This window comes from Haemaphysalis longicornis, unplaced genomic scaffold, assembly GCF_048455015.1.
Source record: "Haemaphysalis longicornis isolate Haplotype H1 unplaced genomic scaffold, Haemaphysalis longicornis Haplotype H1 scaffold_40, whole genome shotgun sequence".
NCBI classification, from domain to species: Eukaryota; Metazoa; Arthropoda; class Arachnida; order Ixodida; family Ixodidae; genus Haemaphysalis; species Haemaphysalis longicornis.
In genome coordinates, this window is record NW_027526362.1 from 362,547 (window position 1) to 381,693 (window position 19,147).

At 49.6% G+C, this 19,147-nt stretch overlaps 1 protein-coding gene and 1 long non-coding RNA gene across 2 annotated transcripts; one reads left to right on the forward strand and one right to left on the reverse strand.

The window, feature by feature from the left end:
* Window positions 1-3,872: 3,872 nt before the first annotated feature.
* Window positions 3,873-4,840, reverse strand: LOC144137556 (uncharacterized). The gene is made up of 3 exons (XR_013315678.1): window positions 4,755-4,840; window positions 4,354-4,611; window positions 3,873-4,036 (listed from the first exon to the last, which is right to left on the reverse strand). It is a non-coding gene; the product is annotated as an uncharacterized LOC144137556 (long non-coding RNA).
* Window positions 4,841-5,015: 175 nt separating this feature from the next.
* Window positions 5,016-15,083, forward strand: LOC144137547 (uncharacterized). Its single transcript, XM_077669478.1, has 4 exons — window positions 5,016-5,042; window positions 5,291-5,634; window positions 5,955-6,359; window positions 13,730-15,083. Exons 1-4 carry the CDS (start codon window positions 5,016-5,018, stop codon window positions 15,081-15,083), a joined length of 2,130 nt encoding a protein of 709 aa, XP_077525604.1.
* The last annotated feature ends 4,064 nt before the right edge of the window (window positions 15,084-19,147 follow it).

Below are 19,147 nucleotides of genomic sequence, written 5' to 3' on the forward strand. Positions count from 1 at the left end.
CTGTTACAGTTATTTTGTCATTCAGGGCGAAGGAACTGAGATTCTGCAACGGGGATCTTTGCAGTGCGTTGCACTCACTCATCTTGGAATCAGGCCGTCTGCCGTGCTAGACGTTATTTAGCCCTAGTGGATTACTTTGTCAAGTATATGCGCGCCCAGCTCACTGCTTTGTCTGTACCACGTTGTTCGCGTTTATTACTTCCAATTTTAATTGAATGGTGTTCGTTTTTACCTTTTTTTTATTTCTTTCTCTAATCTCCTTACTTTTATTTCTCTAGGAATCTACTGCTAATTCATCCTAATATTTAAATATTTTTATTTCCCTACAAAAATTACCTAATTTATTTCGTTAAGGCGCCCATTTCCTGGGCAATCCCCCTGAGTGGGTACGCGCTATTTCACTGGAACCACCACCACCACCACCACCACGACAGCAGTACGGCGCCCTCGCGGTGTAGGCCCCAGGTCCATCCCCGGCGCTTCCTTCGAAGTTTCCGTCTGTCGCGATGTAGGCCCGACGACAGCCCTGGACGCCGCCAGGAGAAGCCAGGTTGCGGCCCAAGAGTGAGCGGCGTGCCGGTGACGCGAAGCGCGGGCAGCGAGGCCTGGTTTCGAGCCCAAGCTAACTCCTCTCGGCGCTAATAATCGGCACCGCCACGTTTTTCGCCGGGTTGAACGTTTAATATGACGCCGGGTTGAAGCATCCGGCGCACACATCTCGTCAGCGAAGTCACCGGCCCGTCTCCGCTGCATCCATCGTGCCAGCCCCAGCGGACTGTAGTGGACCAGTTCCTCTCCAGTCCTCTGCGAGTCTTATAAATATTGTCTTCCCCCTGTCGATACCTGCCCGTTTGGATTGCCTGTTGAATATAACGCGTGTGTTTGTGTAGGCAGTAGTCCGGCTCATTGCTCTGCACGCGGTCCGGCCCAACATTCATAGCAATGATCACCCGTCAACCTTTCTCCGCCAGCCCTCTCTTCCCAAAGTGGAACTCCGCTCTCGGACGGCACCTTGAACTGGGCCTATAAAACACCCGCTTGAACGCCTGGGACCCGTGGGCATGGCGAAAAGGACGCGTCAACAATGCTGAGCGCATGCGTCCCCTTTGTTGTGCAGGTGAGTCCCTCGTACTGTTGCCAAATGTAGCTGCCCGTGTCTTGTCATTGTGCCATGCTCGCGCACATGTTTTTTTTTTTTTTTGTATTATGTATGGCTGTCTATGTTTCCGCAAACATCTTTTATGCGGGGATGTTTAAGCTGATCCCGGATCCATGACTGACTCCTCTGTCCTCCCTGTGCTTGAAACATTGCCCAATGGTCCCACCAAGCAAGTGAACTTTGTTTCACGTGTAGTCCCGTTCCATACAAGCGGCAAAGAATCAGATCGATTAATAGGCTCGCATTGAAGCTTTCCAAGCTGGTCAAGAGAAGATTGAAGACAGCATAGACAACACTGAAATGTGTCTCCTGGCAGTGGAAGAAAAAGCTGAAGTATTGGAGCATATCAATCATGAGATGACGTCACTGGTTACTGAGAACGATTCTTTGGTGTCACGTGTGGACGACTTAAAGGATAGATCCCGTCGAAATGACCTAATCTTTTATGGTTTTTCGGACTCTCCCTGAGAGACTTGGGGTCAATCAGAATGGCGTGTGAAGGATGTGCTCACTGAGGCTCTCCCCACGTTTCCTGTTGACGAGCTCGAACGGGCACATCGCTTGGGGTCTTTTTCACCTAACAAGCACCGTCCAATAATTGTCAAATTTCCAAGCTTTAATACGGATCAAATAACTTCTGCACGCAAGAAACTGATAGAAAAGAACATAACAGTCTCTGAAGATTTCTGTCATCTGCAGCAAGCTAAGAGCGCGGGCGAAAAGCCGAACTGGTGGACCACAGTCGTCATTAACGTCATTAACTTCAACAGTAAGGTTACGGGTGAAATATCCGAAGTCGTACAATGACACAATACGGAGCGTGCTAGGGGAAGTGGTCAGGGTCTGTCGCACGTATCGTTTTCTTTCACTAATATTCGTAATATTCTTAAGACGAGAGATGTATTAACATCGGCAGTTCATAGAGTTAATCCGGACAATTTAGTGTTTACTGAAACCTGGCTACGGCCGCAGACTTCTGATGATGATTTTTTTTCCCTGCACACCTCTCTTCGGTTTTTCGGTGCGCCCGAACTTTGCGATCTAGTTGCGGCCTCCTTCTAGCCATTAATAAAGATTTCCCATGACGATGTATTCATGTTGAAAGAAACCAAGAAATACTTCTGGCTTTAATCGAGCTACACTCGCGAAATCTTATCGGTGTTCGTTACCATCCGCTTCGTAACTCCCCGACTTATGTCATTGAGTTACATAATGCTATCAACCTCGTTTACGCGCGTTTTCCTAATATTTCTTTGTGTCTTCTTCGTGACTTTAACATTTCAAATATATCTCGAGGAAACGAATCGCCCACGTTGCGTTCCTTGTCGACCTTACCTGAAGAATTCCTAGACACGTGTTCTGTTTTTTCCTGTAATTCACCTTATCATGCAGGCGACTAGATCAACATATACTACCGCCAACACCATTGATCTTATACTGCCCTCCAGGCCAGATTTTTTTGCCAGTATTGCGAACTTACCCGGCCTTAGCGACCACCGTATGTTACCACTTGACACGTCCGATATCACGTCCGAAATAAAAAAATAAGACAGAAACGGTTCGCCTTTGCTAAAAGAGAAATCTTGGGCCCATTAAGGAAAAGTTATCCGGCGTCCTTGACACCTCGCTCTCAGATTTTGACCGCCGCTGTGTACAGACGAGCCCGGACATGTTTTGTAACAAAAATACTGAACTGACAGATAAGTACAGTCGGCCGGAAAAGTAACCGGACCACCGCTCACGCAGCCGGAGCGGCTGCTGCGGCGCACCGCGGCGCTGTTATCTCGCTGTGCTCGCTTACGACGAGAGTGGCACGCTTGACGCCAAACTTCCCCTCGCCCTCGTGCGGGTGCTTGCCACGCTTGATAAACTTCTAGTGCAGCGTTCGCCTTTAATCCAGCACATGGCGCAGTCGCGCTGCAGCGCACGGCCGCAGGGCCACAAACCGCGGCGCTAGGAAGGAACGAAAACCCGCTATACTTTTTGTACGCGGTTTATGTTCGCCTCATGCTGCCTATCAGTGCCTGTAGGATGCGTCCACCGCCGCTGGATTTTGGATAAGACGGCACAATGCACCGTACCGAAGGCTACCGTGACGTTCGTTTTTCCACGCCGGAGCGATGTTATAGTGTCGAAATTGCCTTTTCGGCATCATGTCCGGACGTGGGTTTAATACTACTTACAGGGAGACCTCTGAAGACCGATTTAATTAGCTAGTAGGATATTCTTTCGGTGACGAATTTTCTTTACAGGCGTACCGCCAGGATGAATGATTTCGAAGACGAATCGCAAAACATTAGATATTCCTGAAACTTTATTCATGAAATCTGACAGTACTGGCATTCAGCGGTCCTCAGTGGGGCGAAAAGTTGCCGGCTACAGCGACGACTTGGCCGACTCGCCTGGGCATGGAGTCGTACAGCGCCGCCACTATCTCGGGACGCCCGCGCAGCGCTTCCCACTCTTCCTTCACGGCGAGCCACAGCTGCTCCGCTGTGCCACCGCAAAGGCGTCGTGAGGCAAGCGTCTTCTTCAGCAGTCCCCATATGTTTTCGATGGGGTTGAGATCAGCCCCGTTAGGGGGCCATGGCCGCTGAGGCACGCCACAGCGCTCCAGGAGTGCGCTCACACTGCGTGCTTTGTGCACGGGGCTCCTATCATGCTGGAGCAGGTAGCAGCCATCCTGGACGTACGGGTAGCAGCCCGTCCAGGACGTACGGGATCAGGTGCTCGGTGAGGACTTCACAGTACCTCGCCCCGGTGAAGGAGCCCTCGATCCGCACGAGTGGGCCCAGGCCGTCCCGACTGATGGCACCCCAGACACTGACCGAGCAGCGGCCGCTGCTGAGCACGCTGTGGGTGTAGGCGGGGTTATACCTGAGAGTATGGGAGAGCAAGCATTAACATCTGTCGGGTCCAAAAGCGTGGAGCGTCCTCATTCCGTTGCGGAAATTAAATAAATATGGAGGCTTAAATTACACAAAATTTAACATTTTACCCACACTGATATGGAATACGCGCGAATGAAACACTTAGGTAGTCAATGCTGTACCCATGTCAAGTCAGGTGGTAAGGGGAAAATGAGGTTGCGTTCTCCAGACTACGACGCGTTGCAAACCATCCATATAGGTTATTGACAGGTTAATCTAACTTAACCCGCGATTCCTGTGAGCCGCAAGGGTGCCAGTTCATACCTGCTGTTCAACGGACGCCACACACGCTGCTGTTGGTCCCAGCGTGTGCAGAAGGTAGACTCGTCCGTGAAAATCACCTCCCGCCACTCCTCAGCCGACCACTGCTCGAAAGCTCGGGCGAAGTTCAGTCGCTCCTCCCGCTGCTTCGTTGACAGGTGCGGTTTCTGAGCGGCAATGCAGTTCACGAGACCCGCCTCTCGCAATCTGCTCCTGATTGTGTCGCAGCAGCAACTGAGATCCAGAGCATCGCGGATCTCCCTGGAGTTGAGAAATGGGTCGACAACAGCGGCAGCAACAATCCATTCATCCTCTGCCAACATAGTCACCCTCGGCCGCCCACTGCGCTGAGCATCACAAATTCTCCCATCTTCATCTCTATACGCTGTAAGAATGCGGCTCACCGATGTTCGGCTCCTACCGGTGCGGCGGCAGATTTCACGCTGAGGGACACCTTCGTGGTGAAGCCGGACGATCAGCCTTCTCTCCTCGATCGGCACTCGGGGTGGCATTCTGGCGAAGTAAAAAGCCCGATGCGACCGTTCGAGCTTTTAAAGGTTTTTTACACTGCAACTGGCCAATGAGCAGTCCTGGTTCAATTTTTACATTTTATTTATTAGAATGGTGTAGGCCAGGCGCTTTACGGTGGGTTCTGCTTTACAGATATGGGTGCGCTCTGCTACACAGATATGGTGATGTCCTTCCATTGGCCAGTTGCAGTGTAAAAAACCTCTAAAAGCTCGAACGGTCGCATCGGGCTTTTTACTTCGTCAGAATGCCACCCCGAGTGCCGATAGAGGAGAGAAGGCTGATCGTCCGGCTTCACCACGAAGGTGTCCCTCAGCGTGAAATCTGCCGCCGCACCGGTAGGAGCCGAACATCGGTGAGCCGCATTCTTACAGCGTATAGAGATGAAGATGGGAGAATTTGTGATGCTCAGCGCAGTGGGCGGCCGAGGGTGACTACGTTGGCAGAGGATGAATGGATTGTTGCTGCCGCTGTTGTCGACCCATTTCTCAACTCCAGGGAGATCCGCGATGCTCTGGATCTCAGTTGCTGCTGCGACACAATCAGGAGCAGATTGCGAGAGGCGGGTCTCGTGAACTGCATTGCCGCTCAGAAACCGCACCTGTCAACGAAGCAGCGGGAGGAGCGACTGAACTTCGCCCGAGCTTTCGAGCAGTGGTCGGCAGAGGAGTGGCGGGAGGTGATTTTCACGGACGAGTCTACCTTCTGCACACGCTGGGACCAACAGCAGCGTGTGTGGCGTCCGTTGAACAGCAGGTATGAACTGGCACCCTTGCGGCTCACAGGAATCGCGGGTTAAGTTAGATTAACCTGTCAATAACCTATATGGATGGTTTGCAATGCGTCGTAGTCTTGAGAATGCAACCTCATTTTCCCCTTACCACCTGACTTGACATGGGTACAGCATTGACTACCATTTAAGTGTTTCATTCGCGCGTATTCCATATCAGTGTGGGTAAAATGTTAAATTTTGTGTAATTTAAGCCTCCATATTTATTTAATTTCCGCAACGGAATGAGGACGCTCCACGCTTTTGGACCCGACAGATGTTAATGCTTGCTCTCCCATACTCTCAGGTATAACCCCGCCTACACCCACAGCGTGCTCAGCAGCGGCCGCTGCTCGGTCAGTGTCTGGGGTGCCATCAGTCGGGACGGCCTGGGCCCACTCGTGCGGATCGAGGGCTCCTTCACCGGGGCGAGGTACTGTGAAGTCCTCACCGAGCACCTGATCCCGTACGTCCTGGACGGGCCGTTCCAGGATGGCTGCTACCTGCTCCAGCATGATAGGAGCCCCGTGCACAAAGCACGCAGTGTGAGCGCACTCCTGGAGCGCTGTGGCGTGCCTCAGCTGCCATGGCCCCCTAACGGGGCTGATCTCAACCCCATCGAAAACATATGGGGACTGCTGAAGAAGACGCTTGCCTCACGACGCCTTTGCGGTGGCACAGCGGAGCAGCTGTGGCTCGCCGTGAAGATAGAGTGGGAAGCGCTGCGCGGGCGTCCCGAGATAGTGGCGGCGCTGTACGACTGCATGCCCAGGCGAGTCGGCCAAGTCGTCGCTGTAGCCGGCAACTTTTCGCCCCACTGAGGACCGCTGAATGCCAGTACTGTCAGATTTCATGAATAAAGTTTCAGGAATATCTGATGTTTTGCGATTCGTCTTCGAAATCATTCATCCTGGCGGTACGCCTGTAAAGAAAATTCGTCACCGAAAGAATATCCTACTAGCTAATTAAATCGGTCTTCAGAGGTCTCCCTGTAAGTAGTATTAAACCCACGTCCGGACATGATGCCGAAAAGGCAATTTCGACACTATAACATCGCTCCGGCGTGGAAAAACGAACGTCACGGTAGCCTTCGGTACGGTACATTGTGCCGTCTTATCCAAAATCCAGCGGCGGTGGACGCATCCTACAGGCACTGATAGGCAGCATGAGGCGAACATAAACCGCGTACAAAAAGCATAGCGGGTTTTCGTTCCTTCCTAGCGCCGCGGTTTGTGGCCCTGCGGCCGTGCGCTGCAGCGCGACTGCGCCATGTGCTGGATTAAAGGCGAACGCTGCACTAGAAGTTTATCAAGCGTGGCAAGCACCCGCACGAGGGCGAGGGGAAGTTTGGCGTCAAGCGTGCCACTCTCGTCGTAAGCGAGCACAGCGAGATAACAGCGCCACGGTGCGCCGCAGCAGCCGCTCCGGCTGCGTGAGCGGTGGTCCGGTTACTTTTCCGGCCGACTGTACATATCTACTCGCACTATACTGTGAAATGATAACGGATCATGGTACTCTACCATCTTAAAACGCTTATCTAAGCGAAAGAAGCGTTCGTACAAGTTATCCAGGCTGTCTCCCTGCTCTGTTCGGTGGGCTGCCTACAAGGCGGCATCCAAAGATTAACGCTCTTAAAAATGCCAAGGAAATTTTTTTATTAAAACATTGCCAACGATGTTAACGACTGAAGCTGAAAACATTATGGCGCGTTACAAAACGCCTTAAAGATGGTGACTCTCTAAAGGTTTCTGATAATAGTAATACCTCTATAACACCTAACAGGTGCACTAACGTGTGAACAATGTCTTTTCATCCTACTTTTCTGATACTGATAATGGCCTACTACCCTTACCTCACAATTACAATCACAGCCAGATGCATCCTCTTAATATCGATTCCTGTGGTCTAGAAAAACTTGTTATATCATTCAAACCATCAGCAGCGCCTGCTTGCGACCTCAATAGCTTAAAATGTTTGATGAGTACCAGTTTCTATTCTTCCATAATACTAACGCACTTCTTTCAGCAGTCGCTTGATCATGGGGTCTTACCAGCTCAATTAAAAACCCGCAATATAATTCCACTCCATAAATCCGGTAGAAGATACTCACCCCTTAATTACCGCCTTATTTCATTGACTAGTATTCTATGTAAACTCATTGAACATACAATATTCTCTAATCTAGTGACATTTTTGGAATCCAACTTATTTCTCTATATCACATCACGGATTTAGAAAAACATACTCATGTTAATCGTAGCTTGCATTGTTTACGTTATAAACTGCATACTTTTTTTCTCGACCGTTCCTCTACTGTCGATTGTATTTTTTGACTTCCCAAAGCATTTGATAAAGAGTGTCAAGAATTGTTTTGTTTAAACGGCATCAGCCTAACCTTGATCCCAAACATTTAAATTGGCTACAGTTTTTACCTTACCAAACGTTCTGAGTTTTTGACCGATAAGAATTTTAACTTATAGCTAACAGGTGTCCACTCCGCTGGGCCACAAGACTCAGTGCTGGGTCCTCTTCCTTCCCTTATTTACATACATTTTGTCTGCATGCGTTTCTTCTAACATTCATCTATTCCACGACGACTGTGTTGTGTACCGGCAAATGACTCGGGACCATGATATAACCGTTTGGCAATCCCATCTTAACGCTGTTTCTGCGTGGTGCAAAGCTTGGTTCATGGAACAAACCGCTAAGAAATGAAATATTTATTTGTCACCACAACAGTTCACCAAGTACGTGCATACTTTATTGACAAATCCCGTTCAGATCATGTGTCATGTTATAAATACCTTTGTGTTCACATTTCACCCAATCTCACATGGGCCACTCACACAGACTAAATAATTGTCAATGCTAACCGCATATTAGCATACCTTCGACGAAGCTTTTTCGAAAACATTTCTATCACTTAAATTACTAATGTGCAAAACATTATCTCGTCCGAAGCTCGAGTTGCGGCATCAGTGTGGGACCGATGTTATGATACTCTAACTCAATCGCTAAAAATAGCACGAAATATCTCTGTTCGATTATTTCTTTCTAACTTTAATCGCTCTGGCAGCATATCTTCGATGAAATGTACCCTTCAAGTGGCCCCACTAAGGTGCCTCTCTAGTTTGGAGCCTTAACAATAAAACTGAAATTAATCAAATTGACGGGATTCAAAAGAAAGCTGTACGATTTATTTGTCATCGCTACGACCGTTATTTTGCCCGGCCTCAGCACTATCTTCTTTGTATTTGCACCGCTCTCAAAGCGCAGGCACATTGAGGCTCTGAAATTTCGGCACTGCATCATAAATGGCTTCCGTCGTCTTTCTCAGGATTCCCTTACAGCTTATCCCGAACCACGCACCACTAGAAGCCAGTCCAAGTTCAACCTCAGTCCCTACTTCGCCACCACCAACCCATTCAAATACAGCCTTTTCCCACGTGTCCTAGAGGAATGGAACCTACTTCTGACTCCGCCCGCTCTCTTTTTTTGCCTGCATTTCTATCCGCTGTTTCTTCTCCTTAACAGGCACCACTATATCCATACCGACAATACTTGTGTTCATTATCATGTATGTTTGGACTGCTCGCTATTTTTTTTCGTATGTTTTCTTTAATGGTTACAGTATAAGCTGTATCGGTGCTTTGTAACCAGTTATGTATGCTTTGTATACCCCACTCCTTAGATCGCTCCATGGGGCGCAGTATGTAAAAATAAATTATCTTGTCACGGCAAACTTTTTTGTTTCTGTCCATCCCATACAATAATTTATTACCCACAACTCCGTCATCAGCTTCTTCTGCCTCCGCACTTTATCTCGCATTGCCTTGGTCATACTAACACAGTTGGAGCACCATTTTCAAAACAAATTCATTTTTTACTGTTTTATACCCAAGCTTTCAGTCTAACGGAACCATGTTCCTGCATCAACTGCTGTTAATATTGATGAGGAATCATTTAAGAACACAATATCTAACATCGAATAAGTATACAGTCTTTGTTTCTTTCCCATCGTGTGTTTATGCGTTAGCTAATGTTGCAAAACTGGAAGCGAAATTGTTATCTTTTAGTCGTCTTCCTGTGCGTCAGATATCCTTGTATGTTTGGAAGGCATTTTGTAACTTTTACTGCTTTTATAATTATTACGCTGTATGTAACCACTCCCTCCTTCGATGCCTTTGGCCCTAAACGTTTCATAATAATAAAAAATAAGTAAATAATAAATGAATAAATAAATAATAAATAAATAAATAAATAAAAACATAAATAAATAAATAAATAAATAAATAAATAAATAAATAAATAAAATAAATAAATAAAATCCAAGAAGCAAAAACATCATTAGAGACTTCCATTATAGCATTACAAACATCATTACAGGCATAATACCTAATGATCCGCAAAGATTCTTGCATCCACAAAGACGAAAGTTGAAATTACATGCACACCCGTGCGCCAGGGTCTAGACGGTATCAAGGTGGCTGACCGAGAAGAATGCGAACTCAAATGTGCATCTTGCGATCACGACTGCTACGCTCGCTTAACCAAAAATATTTGACAAGTTTTCCTCTTTCTACGCCCAGGAACACGATACTTGGGGTTCCGCAACGGGCTCTGAAGGCTGAAGAATCGCGAACTCTGCGCTGCAATAAAACAAATCTTTACTATCTGAAACCAATATCGGCAAAAGTGTCTCGTAAGAAAACATCTGACCTTGACTGCAAACTGTGCAAAATGCAGAAAAAGTTCACCTACTTCCACGCAACCTACGCCTATTCAAAGCTAGACTCGGAGGGAATAACTTAAACATTACATATTCGTCTTCTACGGAAAAGTTGGAGGCAACTTTGGGCAGCTCGTCAACTCAGGATCAGCGTTAGCTGATTCCCAGGAGAGGAAACGAGCTGCTGCATTCGAGGCTCTGGACTTTGGATCTCCCTTTGCCTAAACGCCTACTATTTTTTGCGGAACAAAGGTGTCCTCGTACCTCCAACACGCTTAGTCTGGCCACGACATGAAGGATTCAGCACTTTGAAACACTGAGGGTGTCACCTTCTCCCTAAAACTGACCAACGCCAAACAGCTACAGCCTTTCAGGTCCACTACTAAGGCCACACAAGAGTAGTAGACGCTTCTTTTTCCTGTACCACGGCGATTGTAACATGCCTAGGCTAGTCTTGCTTTCTTCTACGATGATAAGTAGTTCGTATTTTGAACATAACCTCGTCCGTTCGTGTTATTCCGTTAAGTCGTATGTCTTCGGTAACACAGCGCACCTATTTTAACATGCTCAAATGGAGCGTTTTAGCTAAGATGCCTGCGTTAGTCAACAGAATAACAAGTTTCCGTAGACGCGGAAGGGCCGCCCAAGCGTACAATTTCAAATATCATCAACATTGTAGGTAATATATGCTTGGCACCTATGATTCATTCCGCTCTTCTACACTTCTAGCGGACCAGGCCGAACTTCAAACCTGAAGTGCACTTAAACCCTAGAGCAAGTGTTAGTTTTGTGCAAAGTGCGGGGCTGTCATGTTCGACGGTCGCCGCCGTCCCTCTGCCATCTGAAGCAAACCGCAAACTTTTTGGTGGACAGCCAAATAAACCTTTCGAGAGATCCTAAGTTCCTCGAAATGTATTCGGACACTTTTAAACCTAGTGGCCTGATATATACGCTATATATTGTACAAACCTGAAACCGATATTGCATAATATAATGCAGTATATCATCGTAAAATTCGGTATTTTAAAGATTTAAAATGCGGTATTTAGAGCCTTACATGGCATGGATGAAACGTTCAGAGTAAAGCACAATAAATTCATGCTAATTTAGACCACCTTGTGGAAGGCAATATGGAAAACTGTACTTCGCGTAAGTATCCAACGGGAAGGAAGAAAACAATCGGCTGAAGTGAGCTAATCAGCACCTGCTGAGAAAGCACTGAGGAAAAGAATTTTTCCCGCTGGGATAAAAAGTCTTGCACGAGGATATACCTGTACAAAGCATTTTAGCTTCTCTGCTTTTGTGAAAATGTCCGTACTTGTTGAGGCACAGAAATTTTGATAAACATGGGCTTGGCAAAAGAAACCTCATTCCAAGCTCGAGCGTTATGCTGTTCGAGAAGTAGGAGCCTTTAAAACTTAAGTAGGCGTCGGTGCGAAAGAGAAAATGGCAACTTATTTACCGCGGAATGGATTAGGCGAATATACAGTGCGCGGAATAATGGCCGGAAGACACTGCTGCCTTTACATCCTACATCTGTTTTTCTTTTCGATACGATTTCGTATCCAGAAAGAAACGCGTGGCGAGTCTAACCTTGCAGTGTAGCATTGTACCGCCTGAAACTCCTTAAGATGGAATTTTAAATTTGAAAAAACTGTAAATGGATTAAAAAATAAGTAAATGATTGCTAGGCTACAGTTTATTTCAAAATCTTTTGAATCGGTCTTTCCGCTCACAATACTATTTGTAAGAAAAAAGGTTTACCACTAGCCATTGGCGATGGCTCTGAAAGTATTGCAGTCAGCCATGAGCGCCTTTGTGAGAAAACTCCTTATATGGAGGCGCGCCTGTAATCGAATCGCCATTTTAGGCGTTGTTTCAGTTTCACGGGTTTGAGTTTTTCCAGGTCAGGGGGGGGGGGGGGGGGAGAAAAGGCATGCAGTTGTGTTTATTGTGTACAGAAATTCCTGCTCCGCAATACCTGTCACCAAGTCGTCGTACTTGAGAGTGGAGGTTCAAGAATGCTCGAACACGCCGCAGAATCACCGTAACGTTGTCGCAACTCTAGGTTATTGGTGCGTAGGCACCCGTTTTCTTCAATCTTTGATGCTGCTTGGAACAGAAGAGATTCTTTGCAGGACGCCAAAATTGGAGTTCCCTTCGCTCACTGAGCGCTTGGTATCGAGTGTCCGCAATCGATATGGCCGCTGGAACCAGTAGGGCTGGATTTGCAGAAAGAAAAAAACAACGTCACAGGAAAGATGTTCGCACAATGTTTTTTATTGCGCCATTTTGCCACAGGGCATAAGAACATGAAGAGGTTATGTAAAAAACAATTTATAAAAATAAGAAACAATTCCAGTAACTAGCAGCTGTCAGAACCATGTACTCAAAAGAATAGATGACAGGAGCTTGAGTGGGCCTTAGTGAAGGGTTGACAAGCGCACGCATACTTATATACAGGCAATACATCTGGTTCCATATCGCTATGACCTTTCAGCAAACTTTTGAACGCACACGTTTGTAGGCGTTCTATGACGCGTTCAGGTCGCTCCTACGTTGTTGGTCGCGTGACGACACTCCTTGATTATGTAACAGTCGGGAGTCGGTACATATTTGAAAAAAGCTTGATGTGGACGAGTTGGTACATTCTGCTAAAAAATTACTCGGCGCTAAAACAGCGACGCAGAAGAAACGCGTAACACACAACACAGTGGCGAAGCTTCATATGGGTGAGTTGGTGCATTCTGCTAAAAAAATTACTCGGCGCTGTTTTAGCGCCGTTTTAACTCTCTGTTTTAGAGTCGACTAATTTTTTACTCATGATCAGACGCCCGGTCTGCCGATTCTCACCTCGCTTCTTAAGTGTGTTGCGATTGAGTCAACTTGCAAGAAAACCTTTTTCTGTGCGATACTATCAAAAATAACACAGAACGAGATACCAATGAAAACTACGAAAACTTCTATCGTATAAGAAATCCGTAACTATGCAGAGGTCTTTTCTGAGAGTCTCTGCACTAGGAGTGCTGCATTCAGCGACATCTCAGTGAGAGAAACCGAAAAAGCATGTATTGTAAAGGAGATGAATGGTACAGGCGCTAGTGAACGAAACGCGATAGTGCGCCAGACTCCGCAGCCGCGAAAGCAGCATCGACAGTGACAACAAAACGAAAACCACCGACGACGAAGACGACAGGCGCGCGTCGGTGAACCCGCTCCATCTTGGATAACAGTCATTAAAGGCCTTTCGTCAGCTACCTTGCGTTGAGCAATACCTCCCCGTAGAATTGGAGGAGGTTGCTGTGGTCCTGATCTCTCTCTACACTGGAACTCCGCTCCCGGACGCTCCCCAGCGCCATGGCTCCTCCTCGCGAGACTGAGCCCCCGGCTGCACCTCCTTCGACGACCATCATCTGTTCCGGTTCCATTCGTCAGCGGGATCCCCCATTCTTCAATGGCCAAGACGAGCAGGACGTGGAAGACTGGCTCGCCACGTACGACAGAGTAAGCGCCCACAACAACTGGGGTGACAACGTGAAGCGGAACAACGTGGAATTTTACCTCACCGGTACGGCCGAGCTTTGGTATGGCAACCACGGAAAGCAATACCCCACGTGGTCGGAATTCAAATCGAGGTTTTCGGAACACTTCGGTCGCCCTTCAGTGCGGAAGCTTCATGCAGAGCAGCGCTTGCGAGAACGAGCGCAGCAGCCCGGTGAGAGCTTCCTCAGTTACATCGAGGAAGTTGTGGATTTGTGCAGGAGGGTGAGTGCCACAATGAGCGACGAGGACACAATTAAGCACATCCTCAAAGGCATTTCAGATGACGCCTTTCAAATGCTGCTGGCGAAGAATCCCCAAACGGTCACCGACGTCATCAACCTGTGCCAGAGCTATGACGAGCTCAGGAGACAGCGAGCTCTTACACGGCGATCTGTTGGCCCGGATGTGTCGAGTTTAACTGCTGGTAGCGACAACACTCTGTCTCCGCGCATTCAGCAGTTCATCCGGGAAGAAGTTGCCCGTCAGCTTTCCCTAGTTCCCTTCACACCGACGTCTGACGCCACCCTTGCCCCTTCGTTTAGAAGTGCTATCCAGCAGCAGGTGGCCGATACCATTCCATGCTCCCGCCAACACGCACCTGTGACCGCTTCGCTGATCGGTGCCGGCATCGCTCAACCCACACCACCTGCTGTTACGCCCACGTACGTGACCCCGGTGCAAACACTACCTGTTGCCGCACCTCTAACCTACGCCGACGCCATCTCCAGGCCCTTTGCCGAAACCGTCACAAGTCAGCCAATCTTCCCGGTCATGCCGCAACAGCCCACTGAGCTCACAGGAAGACCGACGTATCCCAGCTACCTGCCGATGCCGCCTGTGTTGCAGAGGCCGCCACGCGTACGGCTTGACCCGTCATCTTCGACCACCGCTTGGCGCACGCCGGACAATCGCCCAATCTGCTTTGTTTGCTTAACTCCCGGACACGTGGCGCGTTACTGCCGCCGCGGGGGGATGCCTGCACGGCAGCCTTCTTGGAACGTGCCGTATGTCTCGCCGCAGTCGATGCCTCGTGCTCCGACCACTTTTGCCGAGACGTCTCCGCCCGCCAACTCGCGTGACACCACCAACCGTCACCCATCCCCGCGACGCCGTTCACTTTCGCCGATGCGTCGGCGCCCCTTGCCTCCTGAAGCGGAAAACTAGGCGCCGCAGATCCGGAAGCAAGAGCTGCGTCATCGTCGAACTGTTCAAGACCTACCTTCTTACCCAATAACGTCGTCGACATTATAATAGACGGAGTCGCCACTCATGCGCTTGTCGACACTGGAGCCGCCGTTTCAGTTATCCGCCTAGAGCTTTGCCGCCGCCTGAAAAAGGTTATGACGCCGCATTTTGGACCACCCTTACGTACTGCTTCAGCACGTTCGATCGAACCAGTCGGTACGTGTACTGCCCGGGTGTTCATCCAGGACGTTCTGTACATTGTTCAGTTCATTGCCCTCTCTTCATGCTCACATGACGTCATCCTGGGATGGGATTTCCTCTCCCGGCACAACGCTATCATTGACTGCGCCCGAGCCGAAGTTGAGTTGTTTTCGCCCCTTGATATACCATCAGAAATTTCTCCAACACCACTTTCCGTGGAAGTTTCTGTCGCCGACGACACTACTATCCCTTCATGCTCCATCGTCCCTGTGCCCTTGATCTGCCATCTTCCTTCCGACGTCAATGCAATTTTCACGCCGTCGCAATTGTTCTGCCAACGCCGATGTCTGTTGCTTCCTTTCGCCTTGCTGAGTATCCGCGATGGCCAAACCGCCCTATTCGTTTCTAATCCTGGAGCTAGTCCTCGCTCTTTGCTCCGCGACGAGTGCCTTGGACGCGCCGAGTCAGTGGAGTCCGCCGTTTTCATCGCCGCTTTAGACGACCTGCCGCACGTTGAGGTGACAGGACTCTGTCCACCTACTGCCACTGCATCTCGGGTATCCCCGGAAGTTTTTGATCGTGCCATCAACGCCGACCTTACGCCACCCCAACGAGACCAACTGATGAAACTACTGTGTCAATTTCATTCGTCCTTTGACTGTGCGCAGACGTCGCTTGGTCGCACCACGACGGTCAGCCACCCTATCGACACCGGCTCCCATGCGCCTTTACGCCAGCGACCTTACCGCGTTTCCCCTTCCGAAAGGAGCATAATTGACGAACAAGTGGGTGACATGCTCCAGCGCGGTATCATTCGACAATCGAACAGCCCCTGGGCGTCGCCGGTAGTACTCGTACGGAAAAAGGACGGCTCCATCCGTTTTTGTGTCGACTACCGTCGCCTAAACAAAACTCGCAAGGATGTTTATCCGCTACCACGCATCGACGACGCCCTAGATTGCCTTCAAGGAGCAGAATATTTCTCGTCCCTTGACCTACGCGCTCCGGATACTGGCAAGTCCCGATGGCAGATGCGGATCGTCCGAAAACAGCCTTTGTTACTCCAGATGGTTTATATGAATTTAACGTCATGCCGTTCGGCCTGTGCAACGCGCCAGCCACATTCGAACGGATGATGGACAATATTCTTCGCGGCCTCAAATGGAAAATATGCCTGTGTTACCTGGATGACGTCGTAGTGTTCTATCCCGACTTTTCCACGCATCTACGGCGGCTCGAGCAAGTTTTAGCTTGTATGAAGGACGCAGGCCTTCAACTAAACCTAAAGAAGTGCCGATTTGCTGCTCGCCAGCTGACGATCCTTGGCCACGTCGTTTCCAGAGATGGCGTTCTTCCTGATCCGGACAAGCTTCGTGCCGTAGCTGAATTCCCGAAGCCGACCACGATCAAAGAGCTTCGTAGCTTCATCGGGCTATGCTCGTATTTCCGCCGCTTTGTGCGTAACTTCGCCTCCATCATCGCGCCATTGACACAACTTCTTGGCAACAAGACGGGTCTTTTGGCATGGTCATCGGCTTGCGACAAGGCCTTTACAACCCTACGTCGCCTCCTCACGTCCCCGCCAATTCTTCGCCATTTTGACCCGTCGGCCCCAACTGAAATCCACACCGATGCGAGTGGAGTTGGTCTGGGTGCTGTTCTGGCTCAAAGGAAGGCCGGGTTCCACGAATACGTGGTCGCTTACGCGAGCCGCACACTCACGCCTGCGGAGACGAATTACTCTGTCACTGAGCGGGAATGCTTGGCAATTGTGTGGGCCCTCTCGAAGTTTCGTCCTTATCTGTATGGCCGACCTTTCGACGTGGTCACCGACCATCATGCGCTTTGTTGGTTGTCGTCCCTGAGAGACCCTTCTGGCCGACTGGCACGTTGGGCACTCCGCCTTCAGGACTTTGACATCCGCGTGGTGTATCGGTCTGGCCGCAAGCACCATGACGCTGACGCCCTCTCCCGGTGTCCGATGTTGCCTGACGAGACGACTAATTCCCCCTCTGAGTGCTTTGTATCGCTCGTTGACGTGAGTTCCATGCCATCTGAACAGCGAAAAGATCCTTGGGTCATGTCGCTTTGCAACTACCTTTCGAACCCGTCGAACTCGTCGGTACCTCGAGCAATTCGACGCCAAGCGTCCCACTTCGCTATTCGTGATGGCTTGCTCTACAGGCGGAACTACCACCCTAATGGGCGCAAATGGCTGCTCGTCATTCCCCGCCATCTGCGCTCTGAAGTGTGCGACCAGTTTCACAGTGAGCCTCAGTGTGCTCACGCCGGCGTGCTAAAGACCTACGAACGCCTTAGACTGCGATATTACTGGCGTGGTATGTATGGCTTCGTTCGTCGTTATGTTCGCTCTTGCACGGACTGTCAACGGCGCAAGCCACCACCCCCTCGTGCGTCTGGCCCGATGCAGCCTTTGGCGTGCCCGATTCGACCTTTTGACCGGGTAGGAATCGATCTCTACGGACCCCTCCCCTGTACTGCGGCTGGCAATAGGTGGGTCATCGTAGCCGTCGACCACCTGACACGGTACGTCGAAACCGCTGCGCTGCGTGCCGGTACTGCCGACGCCGTTGGAACATTTCTGCTCAACCGCATCATCCTTCGTCACGGCGCTCCTCGGGAACTTCTCAGTGACAGGGGGCGTGTCTTTCTTTCTGACGTCATTGAAGCGCTCCTAAAGGCCTGCCGCATCGTCCACCGCACGACTACTGCATATCACCCGCAGACGAACGGCTTAACCGAACGTTTTAACCGCACCCTGGGGGACATGCTGGCAATGTATGTGTCATCCGACCATTCCAACTGGGATATGATTCTTCCATTCGTAACCTACGCCTACAACACTGCCAAGCAAGCCACCACGGGTTTCTCTCCCTTCTTCCTTGTGTATGGACGCGAGCCGTCGTGCCTGCTTGACACGATCCTCCCCTACAGTCCCGACGTGTCTGAAGCCTTGTCAATCTCTGACGTCACCCGACGTGCGGTGGAGTGTCGCCAACTGGCTCGCTCGTTCACGTCAGACGAGCAAGGACGCCAAAAGTTCCGCCATGATGCGTCGACGCCTACCCCAGAATTTTCTCCGGATGATCTCGTTTGGCTCTGGATTCCGGCCACGACTCCTGGGCTGTCGAGCAAGCTCATTTCAAAGTATCACGGACCGTATCGTGTACTCGAACGCACGTCGCCTGTCAATTATGTGGTCGAGCCTCTGAATCCTTCCTCTGACAATCGCTGCCATGGCCGAGAGACCGTTCACGTAGCACGCGTGAAGCGATACTTCGCACCCGCCATGGTCTTGTGCCTCTAAGTCGCCAGGATGGCTCCTATTCGTCCCGGGGAAATTGTAAAGGAGATGAATGGTACAGGCGCTAGTGAACGAAACGCGATAGTGCGCCAGACTCCGCAGCCGCGAAAGCAGCATCGACAGTGACAACAAAACGAAAACCACCCACGACGAAGACGACAGGCGCGCGTCGGTGAACCCGCTCCATCTTGGATAACAGTCATTAAAGGCCTTTCGTCAGCTACCTTGCGTTGAGCAATACATCCCCTTAGAGTATCAACAAATCACTAATTACAAGAAAAAAATACACAGTTCACGATACTCGGTATAGGGACCTTTCTGCGCAAGATTTTTGGTGTTTCGGTTTAGGAATTTTGAGCATGGGTTTTCATAAAGTTGCAGACCATTCGTTTTAATGCGAAAGCGTTATGTCGCCCTTTGAACAGAAAACCTGTAGTCCTATAATTACCGACGGGCGATGGACGTGAAAACTGACCAAAAGTAAACACCTTCTATTAGTTGCGGAGGAAAACATTAT

Coding starts and splice junctions, on each gene's coding strand:
- LOC144137547 (XM_077669478.1), top strand. CDS start 5,016: ATGGGTGCGCTCTGCTACACAGATATG. Junction 5,043..5,290: donor CGCTCTGCTACACAGATATG/GTGATGTCCTTC, acceptor TGTGATGCTCAG/CGCAGTGGGCGGCCGAGGGT. Junction 5,635..5,954: donor TGGCGTCCGTTGAACAGCAG/GTATGAACTGGC, acceptor CCATACTCTCAG/GTATAACCCCGCCTACACCC.